Source organism: Coregonus clupeaformis, chromosome 34 (genome assembly GCF_020615455.1).
Source record: "Coregonus clupeaformis isolate EN_2021a chromosome 34, ASM2061545v1, whole genome shotgun sequence".
NCBI classification, from domain to species: domain Eukaryota; kingdom Metazoa; phylum Chordata; class Actinopteri; order Salmoniformes; family Salmonidae; genus Coregonus; species Coregonus clupeaformis.
In genome coordinates this window covers 13592091-13605123 of record NC_059225.1, presented here as the reverse complement: position 1 = coordinate 13605123, position 13033 = coordinate 13592091, and the positions used below count along the sequence as shown (strand labels likewise).

General features: G+C 44.7%; 1 protein-coding gene across 1 annotated transcript; it reads right to left on the bottom strand.

Annotated features, from left to right (window-relative positions):
- Nucleotides 1-214: 214 nt before the first annotated feature.
- Nucleotides 215-8353, bottom strand: gtf3ab (general transcription factor IIIA, b). Its single transcript, XM_041861269.1, has 8 exons — nt 8336-8353; nt 7782-7946; nt 7419-7534; nt 6698-6784; nt 6393-6453; nt 6220-6280; nt 1309-1389; nt 215-1185 (listed from the first exon to the last, which is right to left on the bottom strand). The coding sequence occupies exons 1-8, from the start codon at nt 8351-8353 to the stop codon at nt 941-943; spliced, it is 834 nt and encodes a 277-aa protein (XP_041717203.1). The 3' UTR covers nt 215-940.
- Between the last annotated feature and the right edge of the window lie 4680 nt (nt 8354-13033).

Here is a 13033-nt window from a genome sequence, read left to right as displayed (position 1 = left end):
CTCTCCCTGGCCCCACACCTTCATAGTTAGAGGAAAACTGGGTTTTGGCATGCTAGTTTACTGGAGTCTGTTCAGCACCTGGATGTGTTTACATTTTAGTCATTTAGCAGACGCTCTTATCCAGAGCGACTTTCAGGAGCAATTAGGGTTAAGTGCCTTGCTCAGGGGCAAAGACTGATTTTTCACCTAGTCGGCTCGGGGTTTCAAACCAGCAACCGGTTACTGGCCCAACACTCTTAACCACTAGGCTACCTGCTGTGTGTGTTCAGTCAGTTCCGTTGGTGTGAGCACTGAGAAGAGGATGGGAGTTGATTTATTTGATTTATTTAGAGCACAGACTTTTGGCTATTTTAAATGCCAGTCCTTGTTCACCAAGCTCACCCCTCCCCAGGATGAAAGGAGCAGACTTCAGAACCCGATATGAATGTGCCATTATTGGAGGCACTTAGCAAATGCCCATCAATCGAACCTCATTGCTAAACATGTTGCATTACACAATCATTAACATCAGACAAAAATCCAGCGGGTGCAGTAGTGAGGATATATTTGATAAGTGTTTGATACATAACTGAAAGAGTCGGCTCCTGAAAACAAATTGAACAAAAATACTTCACACAGCGCAAAGTATAGGTTCCTCTTCCACAGGTTTCAGAACACCCCCATGGTTCTGATGGACCAGTCCATGTCAGGGCAGGGGTGTTACAGGGTGTAGGACCCAAGCTGGTGTTACGGAGTTGGGCAGCCAGTCTGCTGGTCTCAGCCTGTGGGGACACAGTCCCCGACTCAGACTGATGGGATGACTTACCCACTTCGTGTCGTCTCAAACGCGCCTAATGAGGAGAAAACATTTCTCCATCAAATATGCCACTAAAGCAGAGCCAGATAGTTCTGCAAATCTATTTTAGAATTGGATAGGATACCATATTGTAACTCTGGTCATTTACAGTGTGCTCACCTGCATAGCGAAGCTCTTGCCACAACCTACATGGGTACAGGAGAAGGCCTTCTTGCCCTTGTGGTCTGACATTACGTGGTTCTCCAGATTGAAGTGTGTGGTGAAGGTCTTCCCACATCCAGTTTTGGAGCACTGGAACTCCCTCTTGGGAGCACCGGAGTGGACCCAGAGCTGGTGCAAGAACCATGCCTCCAGGAACATCCTACTGCAGCCGTCACACTGCAGCTTGACTGAGCACACACACCTTGCTTGAGTCACTGAAGCAGAACAACGTAAGAGCAGTTCACAAGACAATGCAAGATGAAAGCTGGAGAACAGTCAGGAGAGCGGTGGTGGAGAGAGGGCCTACATACCTCTGTGTACAGCCTTCCTTTGCTTCTGATACGCTGACCAAATCTCCCCTTGGAGACAGCCCTCCACAGCACAAGGGTAACCTGGGAGAGAAAATACATGACAGGTTAATATGTATGGAAAAAAGCTTCTACAGGAATAGAATGGCGCCAGAGGTAATGGTGGCCGTTTTACAGGCTCCTGACCAAATTTGCTATTGTGTATTTCTTAGCTCTCATCAAAACTTTTTTTTGTACATAATGTTTCAGCCATCCTTTCCCATGATCGAAGAGAACTTCTGGTCATCAGAACAGCTATCTCTAACCTCTATTTGGACCAGGCCCTAATCCCAGACACTCGTAGAAGGCGAATACTGCGCTTTAGAGGCCGGCGTGCAGGCACCCTGGTGAGACTACGGCGGCGAATGAATAAATCGCCTCTACCTTCTTTTCTATTGCCTAATGTGCAGTCGCTGGGAAATAAACTGGAAGAGCTCAGTTTGAGACTATCCTATCAACGGGACATTTAGAACTAATATACTATGCTTCTCGGAGCCATGGCTGAACAAGGAAATGGATAATATAAATCTAGCTGTTTTTTTTTCTATGCATCAGCAGGACAGAACGGCAGAGTCCGGTAAGATCAGGGGTGGTGGTGGTATGTCTATTAACAGCTGGTGCGCAATCTCTAATATTAAGGAAGTCTCGAGGTTCTGCTCGCCTGAGTTAGAATACCACAAACTGTTGACCATACTATTTACCAAGAGAGTTTGTATTTTGCGTATCTGTTCATTTACCGCCACAAACCAATGCTGGCACTAAGACCGCACTCAACGAGTTGTATAGGGGCACAAGCAAACAAGAAAATGCTCATCTAGAGGAAGCGCTCCAAGTGGCCGGTGATTTTAATGCAGGAAAGCTGAAATCCGTTTTACCTCATTTCTACCAGTAGGTCACCTGTGCGACCAGAAGGATAAAAACTCGAGATCACTTTAACTCCACACAGAGATTCATGCAAAGTTCTCGGCTGCCCTCCATTTGGCAAATCGGACCATAACTCAATCCTCCATGATTCCTGCTTACAAGCAAAAACTCAAACAGGAAGTACCAGTGACGCGTTCAATAGGGAAGTGGTCCGATGAAGCGGGTGCTAAGCTACAGGACTGTTTTGCTAGCCCAGACTGGAATATGTTCCGGGATTCAGCCGATGGCATTGAGGAGTTTACAACATCAGTAACCGGCTTCATTAATAAGTACATCGACGACGTTGTCCCCACAGGTAGACCATATAGGTAGTGTCTTAACAAAGTATTCATACCCCTTGACTTATTCCACATTTTGTTGTGTTACAGCCTGAATTCCAAATGATTTAAATAGATCCCACGCCCATCTACACACAATGACATAGTGAACCCATATTTAGACATTTCAGCAAATTGATTGAAAATTCATTACAGAAATCTAATTTACATAAGTATTCACACCCCTGAGTCAATACTTTGTAGAAGCACCTTTGGCAGCGATTACAGCTGTGAGTCTTTCTGGGCAAGTGCAACATTTGCTCATTACTCTTTTCAAAATTCTTCAAGTTCTGTCAAATTGGTTGTTGATCATTGCTAGACAACCATTTTCAGGTCTGACTCTTGCCACAGATTTCAAATAGATTTAAGTAAAAACTAACTTGGCCACTCAGGAACATTCACTGTGTTCTTGGGGAAGCAACTCCAGTGTAGATTCAGCCTTGTTTTAAGTTATTGTCCTGCTGAAAGGTGAATGAATCTCCCTGTGTCTGGTGGAATGCAGACTGAACCAGGTTTTCCTTTAGGATTTTGCCTGTCCTTTTTATGTATCCCGAAAATTCTCCAGTCCTTAACCATTACACGCATACCCAGAACATGATGCAGCCACCACTATGCTTAAAAATATGGAGTGTGGTACTCTGTAATTTGTTGTATTTGCCCCAAACATAACTCAGGACAGTATTACTTTAGTGCCTTGTTGCAAAAAGGATGCATGTTTTGGAATATTTGCATTTCTGTACAGGCTTCCTTTCCACTCTGTCAATTAGGTTAGTATTGTGGAGTAATTACAATGTTGATCCATCCTCAGTTCTATCACAGCCATTAAACTAACTGTTTTGAAGTCACCATTGGCCTTATGGTGAAATCCCTGAGCGGTTTCCTTCCTCTCCGGCAACTGAGTTAGAAAGGACGCTTTTATCTTTGTAGTGACTGGGTGTATTGATACACAATCCACATGTAATTAATAACTTCACCATGCTCAAAGAGGCTTTCAATGTCTGCTTTTTCTTTACCCATCTTGCAATAGGTGCCCTTTGCAAGGCATTGGAAAACCTCCCTGGTCTTTGTGGTTGAATCTGTGTTTGAAATTCACTGCTCAACTGAGGGACCTTACAGATAATTGTATGTGTGGGGTACAGAGATGAGGTAATCATTAAAGAAAATCATGTTAAACACTATTATGGAGTGAGTCCATGAACCTTAAGCACATTTTTACTCCTGAACTTATTTAGGCTTGCCATAACAAAGGGGTTGAATACTTAGACTCAAGACATTTCAGCTTTTCATTTATTAATTTGTAAAACAAATGAAAAGCATAACTCCACTTCATCATTATGGGGTAGTGTGTTAGGCCAGTAAAAAAATAAATAAAATCTTAATTTACGCCATGTTAAATTCAGGGTGTAACAACAAAATGTGGAAAAGACAAGGGGTGGGAATACTTTCTGAAGGAACTGAACATATCCCAACCAGAAGCCATGGATTACAGGCAACATCCGCGCTGAGCTAAAGGCTAGAGCTGCCGCTTTCAAGGAGCCGGACACTAACCCGGACTCTTATAAGAAATCCCTATACGCCCTCCGACGAACCATCAAACATGCAAAGCGTCAATACAGGACTAAGATTGAATCCTAATACACCGGATCTGACACTGATGTGGCAGGGCTTGAAAACTATTACGGATTTCAAAGGGAAACCCAGCCTAGAGCTGCCCAGTGACGCAAGCTTACCAGATGAGCTAAATGCCTTCTATGCTCACGTTGAGGCAAGCAATACTGAACCATGCATGACAGCACCAGCTGTTCCGGACGACTGCTTGATCACCCTCTCAATAGCTGATGTGAGTAAGACCTTTAAACAGGTTAACATTCAGAAGGCCTCAGGGCCAGACGGACTACCAGGACGCCTACTCAGAGCATGCGCTGACCAGCTGGCAAGTTTCTTCACTGACATTTTAAACTCCTCTGACCCAGTCTGTAATGCCTACATGTTTCAAGCAGACCACCATAATCCCTGTGACTAAGAACACCAAGGTAACCGGTCTAAATAACTACGGCCCTGTAGCACTCATCTGTAGCCATGAAATGCTTTGAAAGTCATGGCTCACAACACCATCATCCCAGAAACCCTGGACCCACTCCAATTCGCATACCGCCCCAACAGATCCACAAATGACGCAACCTCTATTGCTCGCCACACTGCCCTTTCACACCTGGCCAAAAGGAACACCTTCGTCAGAATGCTGTTCATTGACTACAGCTCAGCGTTCAACACCATAGTGCCCTCCAAGCTCATCACTACGCTAAGGACCCTGGGATTAAACACCTACCTCTGCAACTTCATGGGTGCCCTCCTGTTCATCAGTCCCCTCCTGTACTCCCTGTTCACCCACGACTGTGTGGCTGCGGACGACTCCAAAACCATCATTAAGTTTGCTGACGATACCTGTGGTAGGCCTGATCACCGACGACAAGACAGCCTATAGGGAGGTCAGAGACCTGGCAGTGTGGTGCTACGACAACAACCTCTCCCTGAACGTCAGCAAGACAAAGGAGCTGATCGTGGACTACAGGAAACAGAGGGCCGAACACACCCCCATTCACATCGACGGGGCTGTAGTGGAGCGGGTCGAGAGCTTCAAGTTCCTGAAGAGGGCACAACAACGCCTCTTCCCCCTCAGGAGGTGGAGAAGATTTGACATGGGCCCTCAGATCCTCAAAAAGTTATACAGCTGCACCATTGATAGCATCTTGAATGGCTGCATCACCGCTTGGTATGGCAACTGCTCGGCATCCGACCGCAAGGCGCTACAGAGGGTGGTGAGTACAGCCCTGTATGTCACTGGGGCCCGAACTCCCTGCCATCTAGGACCTCTATACCAGGCGGTTAGAGTAAGGCCCTAAAAATTGTCAAAGACTCCAGCCACCCAAGTCTTAGACTTCTCTGCTACCGCATGGCAAGCGGTACCGGAGCATCAAGTCTGTGACAAAAAAGCACCCGAACAGCTTCTACCCCCAAGCCATAAGACTGCTGAACAGTTAATCAAATGGCTCCCCAGACTATTTACATTGACCCCCTTTATGTCTTCATCTTGTTTTGCACCAACTCCCTTGCACACTCACTAGACTCTACCCACACTTTACATACGCTGCTGCTACTCTGTTTATTATATATCCTGATTGCCTAGTCACTTTTACCCCTACCACAGGAGGCTGCTGAGGGGAGGACGGCTCATAATAATGTCCAGAACAGAGCAAATGGAATGGCATCAAACATATGGAAACCATGTGTTTCATGTATTTGATATCATTCCACTTCAGCCATTACCTTGAGCCCGTCCTCCCCAATTAAAGTGCCACAAACCTCCTGTGACCCCTACCCACATACTGTATTACCTTAACTACCTCGTACCCCGGCACATTGACTCAGTACTGGTACTCATATATAGCCTCGTTATTGTTTTTATTGTGTTACTATTTCCTTTTTTAGTAGCAAATATTTATCTTACTTTTTAACTCCGCACTGTTGGGAATGGGCTTGTAAGTAAGCATTTGACTGTAAAGTCTACACCTGTTATATTCAGAGCATGTGACCAATAGATGTGAGATGTGCATGTGGCAGGTGCAGGGCTCACCTTGGTGCACTTTCTCATGGTGCTTCAATTGTCCAGGACCAGCACATTCTCTCTTACAGCCCTCAAAGTTACACCAATGGGAAAGGGTCAGAGCTCAGGCTGACGTGGTAGAGCCTACATACGCTCATAGATGCCAGTGTGTGTCATACTCACTGAAAGGGAAGCGGTTGTGCGTGTTCCGTCTGGTGTGTCTTGAGTTGGTTATTCTTCTTGAAGTCCTTCCCATAGCCCACACTAAAACAGAATAAATAACAAATCACAGCATCTTATCAACCTCTGATGAATGATAATGAGCAGTAGGACCCATGTTTGTCCAATATGGCCGTCACTTTTCCTTCACCCACACAAAACTGTGGAAGTCTCAAGTGGGTTCTCAAAATATCACGTTTAGCCATCAACTGATTCAGAACCGTGTCAATGAAATCTAAGGCAATAAGGAGATGAAGTGAGCCCCAAAGTTTAGCCAACCTTCTAGTGCTTCTCCTGGTGCTGGTGAATGTGAGCCATGTGGGTCTTCATGCTGACATGTGTGGCGAAGGCCTCGGAGCATCCTGCAGCCAGACACCTGCAGATACACACAGGAACAGATGGGAGACCAGAGGGAAGGTTGGAAGAGGATTGATGCATTTTATGTCTCAGATATCACAGTGGGTTAGGTTACCATTCAGTAACATTTCTGGGTCAAACCCATTCAGAACTAAACCCTAGCCTCGGTGCCAACCTGTCGCTTTGCTTTAGCCAACTGGTTGTCTTGCCAAATGGCTTGGAAAGGCAACAATGTAGCATTGTAGAATGCAGCCTCAAACAAACCAGTCATTGACAGTGAAGTGAACCATTGCCTTAGCCCTTTAGGATAGTGAAGCTTCACATCAGGCTTCATGCTCACATTTATGGCTTCTCTCCACTGTGGCTCAGCCTGTGGGCTTCATGCTCACATTTATGGCTTCTCTCCACTGTGGCTCAGCCTGTGGGCTTCATGCTCACATTTATGGCTTCTCTCCACTGTGGCTCAGCCTGTGGGCTTCATGCTCACATTTATGGCTTCTCTCCACTGTGGCTCAGCCTGTGGGCTTCATGCTCACATTTATGGCTTCTCTCCACTGTGGCTCAGCCTGTGGGCTTCATGCTCACATTTATGGCTTCTCTCCACTGTGGCTCAGCCTGTGGGCTTCATGCTCACATTTATGGCTTCTCTCCACTGTGGCTCAGCCTGTGTCTGGTGAGCTGGCTTCTCTCCACTGTGGCTCAGCCGGTGTCTGGTGAGCTGGTAGCGGATGCAGAACCTCTTGTCACGGTTCTCGCATGAGAAGGGTTTCTGTCGAAGAGAAACATCACCATCATGGATCCCTCTCTGTAACAAGCACTAAAATACCCATGTGTTTCTGACCCCCAGACACATTTGATTAACTATCATCTAGCAGTTAAAAAAACAAAAAAACACCATAGGATGTCCATTCTTTGTCTGATCTAACAGAAATGTGAAATACCGGCCCTAGGATCTGATCTCTTTTGGACCATGTGTTGAAAGAGGCTATAGCTGAGCAGGACAGATATAAACTCACCAAACCTGAGTGCTTACAAAGATGGGCATCTAATTTCCATGATTTATTGAAAGTGGCTTCGCAGTTGACAAAACAACAAATAAAGCTTTTTTTGGACTTGTATCCTTTCCCCAATTTTAATTGTATAGGTGGTAAAGATGACGGTGTTTTGGTAAAGAAACACCCCTAACAAAACCGAGGGCCAGTCGTTTACCGCACTACATGGATTGACACACCTGAGGATGATACATTTTATTGGGCGATGCCACTATTGGATAATCCTGGGGTGTTTCAATCCACGCAATGGAAAGTGAACTAAATTGAAAGCCCATTTTGCCACAGTAGCCTAATACCCTAGATACCGTTCAGGTATAAGTATTTTAATTATTTTGGCAAAATATTGATGTTTAATAAATGAATATTGGACACCTGCTTCGTGATTTTATTCACCCATCACCCTACGTTTGACCTTAGTTTGTTCCTGATTGGAGGAAGTTAGGAACACTGAATTGCTGTGGATCGATGCAAACAGCCTCATAGAGATAGAGAAAGAAAGGACTCATCGTGGATATTACCCGTCTCAGCATGGACATTGCCATTGAGGGCTTGCATGTTTCCACCATTTTAAAGTAGTCAAAGTAGTAAACTGGGTGGGGCTTCTATGGGTTGTAGCCTCAATGGCGCTGCCCATGCTGTCACAGATGCTATAATGCATATGTGTCAAACTCCTTCCAAGGAGAGCCAAGTGTCTGCGGGTTTTTCGCTCCACCCTTGTACTTGATTGACGTCACTAATTAGTAAGAAACTCCCCTCACCTGGTTGTCTAGGTCTTAACCCGCAGACACTCGGCCCTCTGTGGAATGAGTTTGACACCCCTGCTATAATGGCACAGATGTAAAGATGTCCTCTATCTATCTCTATGAACAGCCTATACAGGGTTGTGACGAGGAGTACAGCAGGGGTGTCAAACTCATTCCATGAAGGGCCTAGTGTCTGCGGGTTTTTGGTTTTTGGTTTTTCCTTTCAATCAGTGTGTACACAGGCAGCCCAATTTTCACTAATTGGTCTTTTGACGAATCAGATTAGCTCTGAAAAAAATCTGCTGTGAAAACATCTGATGTGATTGGTCAAAAGACCAATTAGTGGAAAAAGTATCAGACTTGGGCTGCCCAGCCAAAATAGCTTATCTTGGAAATGGTTGTGTTCGGGTTTCTGGCTCTGATTTGCTAGATCTAGATTATGTTATTGGTAAATTGAGTAGACTAGCCAGCAGTTGTTGTGATTCAGGTCCCTGAGCTTGCCTTTCTCTGACTGATTGTAGGCTTTAAAACTGTCATCCAGGCTCCTGACACTGTGCATCGCTATCTACTGTCTGTGTGCATTTGTTGTCTGAGCTAAGCGACTGTCTATCTCCAGTCATCAAACGCACATGGAATTTACAGCCCTAATTATGGTCTTATCAACCTGCGCCATACTGTTGTCTGACAGGTGTGATTTACAGTCATCATCTTCATTCTCCTGCTCTGTCCCAATGTGATCCTCTTTAACCCACGAGCCTGACTCATGCAATCCTGAAGACAGTTCAACCCACTACCAATTATATGACATTGCTCTTTATTTAGACTTAGATTAACAATATGTTTCCACAAGGATACTTCATTGTGAATTCAGGACAGCTGACAAATCCGAAAACAAAACAGAAAATCTTCAATCCAATATGGTCTGTACATTACCTAGACTAGAGACCAACTACCATGCATGTGTCATTTTCCCATAATCTGGTGAGAAACCTTTGGCTGACTTCTCTGAATGAGGCCTATTAAGAACCCCAGGGCATTACCTCTGCTCCCTCCCACACTTCAGGTCACCCGGCCTGGGTCGACCGCCACCGTTATCAGCCTCTCCCCGTCCGGTCACACTGGCCCAATCCCTCCACTGACAGGGGACAGGATCAATAACCCTAGTTCTGTATCTGTGGATGACCATGGTCTTCACTGATAACCACTACTGACAAGTATATAGGGGAAGAAAGACCCTATCTGTCCACCTATCCCCCAGAGAGATACAGTGTGTTCTGTGTTTGGCCTGGGATTTCCTAGCTCCATTGTCCACCCACCAAACGAAAACACACACACATACCACACACTCCCCCCTCACATTACTGACACAAATACGCCCTTCATTTACTCACTGGCAGTCCTTCACCAGTTTTAATCAGACTCTAATCAGGCCAGAGACAAAGAAAGAGAACAGAGAGAGAGAGAGAGAGGTGAAACAAGGAGGGTTGACAAGTGTGTGAGAACAACATGAACTCATTGAAACATTGTGAATAGAAAGAGAGAGACATAGTCTGATGTCTGTCATAATTATCATCCCGTACAGCTTCTGCTCTCCTCCCTCCCTCCACCAGTGGTGTGTGTGGTTAATGTGTGACACACAGGGTCGATATGGCTGCTCTGGGCTGCTGGCTGAGTTGACAGCCTCAATCTGTGTGTCGAACGCGTGTGATTAAGGAGCCCATAGTGATCCACTGCTTTTATCCACAAGTCCCGTTCCACACCACCCCCTCTTTCTCTCTCTCCTCCCTCCCTCGCTCTTTTCCTCTCAGACTGTTTACTTTTTCCTCCTTCAATCAGTAACTCCCATGAGTCAGCGTTCCAGATGAAGGCCCATTCTGTCTGGAAGAGCAGATTCACACACAATTTCCATGTTTCCTTCTTTCTCTTGCACTCTTTGTCATATCCTTGTATCTGACGGTACAGATATCACCATGTTTAAAGGAAGCTTTATAGGTGAAAAGGTAGGTGCCCAACGCCATAGGCGGATATCTAAGCACCCAGGCCTCAACGCAGTCTATACTGATCAATAACCAGGGATTTGGATGTCCGCTACTGATTGATCACATTGATTTTGGGTTCATGTGTAACCCCAGATAGTATTCATTCAGCTTGTTGGACACTTGTTGCACCAGTTATCTTTTGCCTTTAGGGAGACAGCCAGGGGTAACAGGGGCTGTAGGTTTGAGGTATATGGAGGGGATAGTATCCCACCAATGGGAATTCTAACCCTAATAGGCTGCATTTACAAAGGCAGACAAATTCTGATATTTTGCCCAATTATGGGCAACAGATGTGATCTGATTGGTCAAAACACCATTAGTGGAAAAAAAATATCAGATTTGGTGTGCCTGTGTAAATGCAGCCTATTGACTGTATTTTTAAACGAATTGGGGGGAAATAATGAGTGGCATTTTTACAAATGCAACAATGACACAGGACATACCACACAACTACAATGATATTCAGATAGACAACTCATCATGCATCACATTTCAATAAGGAAAGTGATACATTTTCATATACATTCACGATATGCCTCATTTCCTGATAGTGTCAGTTAATGCTCTCTCTCCCAGCTGCTGCTACTACTATCTCAGTAAACTGGTCCTAATTGGAGTAAATATTGGGTAAAGAACTGAGGTGGGATGCGATAACATATTTGTCAGATATCCAGTCAGCCATTCAGCCTCCGCTGATTAAACAGCACACATCAAGATAGGACAGGGGTGGTCCCTCCTCCCTACACACACACACCACCCACACAAAGTACACAGTCAAACACACACATAACAGGCATGGCTGCATGGTCACGCCACCAGAAAGGAGATGTAACACTTGAATGAAGAATGATGCATGTACTGTACACTAAAGACTGAACATCAGCATATGTTGTGATTGTACTTGAAGGGCATTTAAGGGTTCTCTAAATGGGTCAAACAGTGCTCTCAAATTCATCTAAATCTATAGGATACAATCAACATTTCCAGGGTATAGCTTTTTCAGATGTATTCTCAGTACCGGTTTATGATCATTGGCATGTTTATAGGAGCCTGGGCATTCAATAATTCAAACTGTACTATGAAACAAAGATACATGATATAAAGAATGATAGTAAAAAGCTTTGGAGCACCTTAAATGAAATTTTGGGCAAAAAGGCAAACTCGGCTCCATCATTCATTTAATCAGATCGCAAAACCACTGATATTGCCAACTACTTTAATTAATTTTTCATTGGCAAGATTAGCAAACTTAGGCATGACATGCCAACAACAAATTCTGAACCTACACATCCATGCATAACTGACCAAATTATGAAAGACAAGCAAGTAATTTAGAATTCCGTAAAGTGAGGGTGGAGGAGGTGAAAAAAGTATTGTTATCTATCAACAATGACAAGCCACCTGCATCTGACAACTTGGATGGAAAATTACTGAGGATGATAGCGGACGATATTGCCACTTCTATTTGCCATCTCTTCACGCTAAGCCTACAGGAAAGTGTGTCCCCTCAGGCCTGGGGGGAAGCAAAAGTAATGCCTTTACTGGCTCAAACAGCCAACCAATCAGCATGTTACCAACCCTTGGTAAATTGGAAAAAACAAATTTTCAGCACGCTTACAGGGAAGGGCATTCGACATATACGGCACTTACACAAATGACTGAGAAATTGATAATAAAAATATTGTGGGAGCTGTTTTATTAGACTTCAGTTCGGCTTTTGACATTATCGATCATAATCTGCTGCTGGAAAAACATAAGTGTTATGGCTTTACACCCCCTGCTAGATTGTGGATCGAGAGTTACCTGTCTAACAGAACACAGAGGGTGTTCTTTAATGGAAGCCTCTCCAACATAATCCAGGTAGTCAGGCATTGCCCTGGGCAGCTGTCTAGGGCCCTTACTTTTTTCAATCTTTACTAATGACCTGCCACTGGCTCTGAGTAAAGCATGTATGCTGATGACTCAACGCTATACACCTCAGCTACCACAGCAAGTGAAATCACTGCAACAGTTAAAGAGGTGCAGTCAGTTTCAGAATGGGTGGCAAGGAATATGTTAGTACTAAATATTTCAAAAACGAAAAGCATTTTATTTGGGACAAATCGTTCACCAAACCCTAAACCTCAACTAAATCTTGTAATGAATAATGTGGAAATTGAGCAAGTTGAGGTGAATAAATTGCTTGGAGTAACCCTGGATTGTAAACTGTCATGGTCAAAACATATTGATACAACAGCAGCTAAGATGGGGAGAGGTCTGTCCATAATAAAGCGCTGCTCTGCCTTCTTAACAACACTGGTCCTACAGGCCCAGGTTTTGTCGCACCTGTACTACTGTCCAGTCGTGTGGTCAGGTGCCACAGAGAGGGACTTATGGAAATGACAATTGGCCCAGAACAGGGCAGCATGGCTGGTCCTTAAATGTACACGGAGAG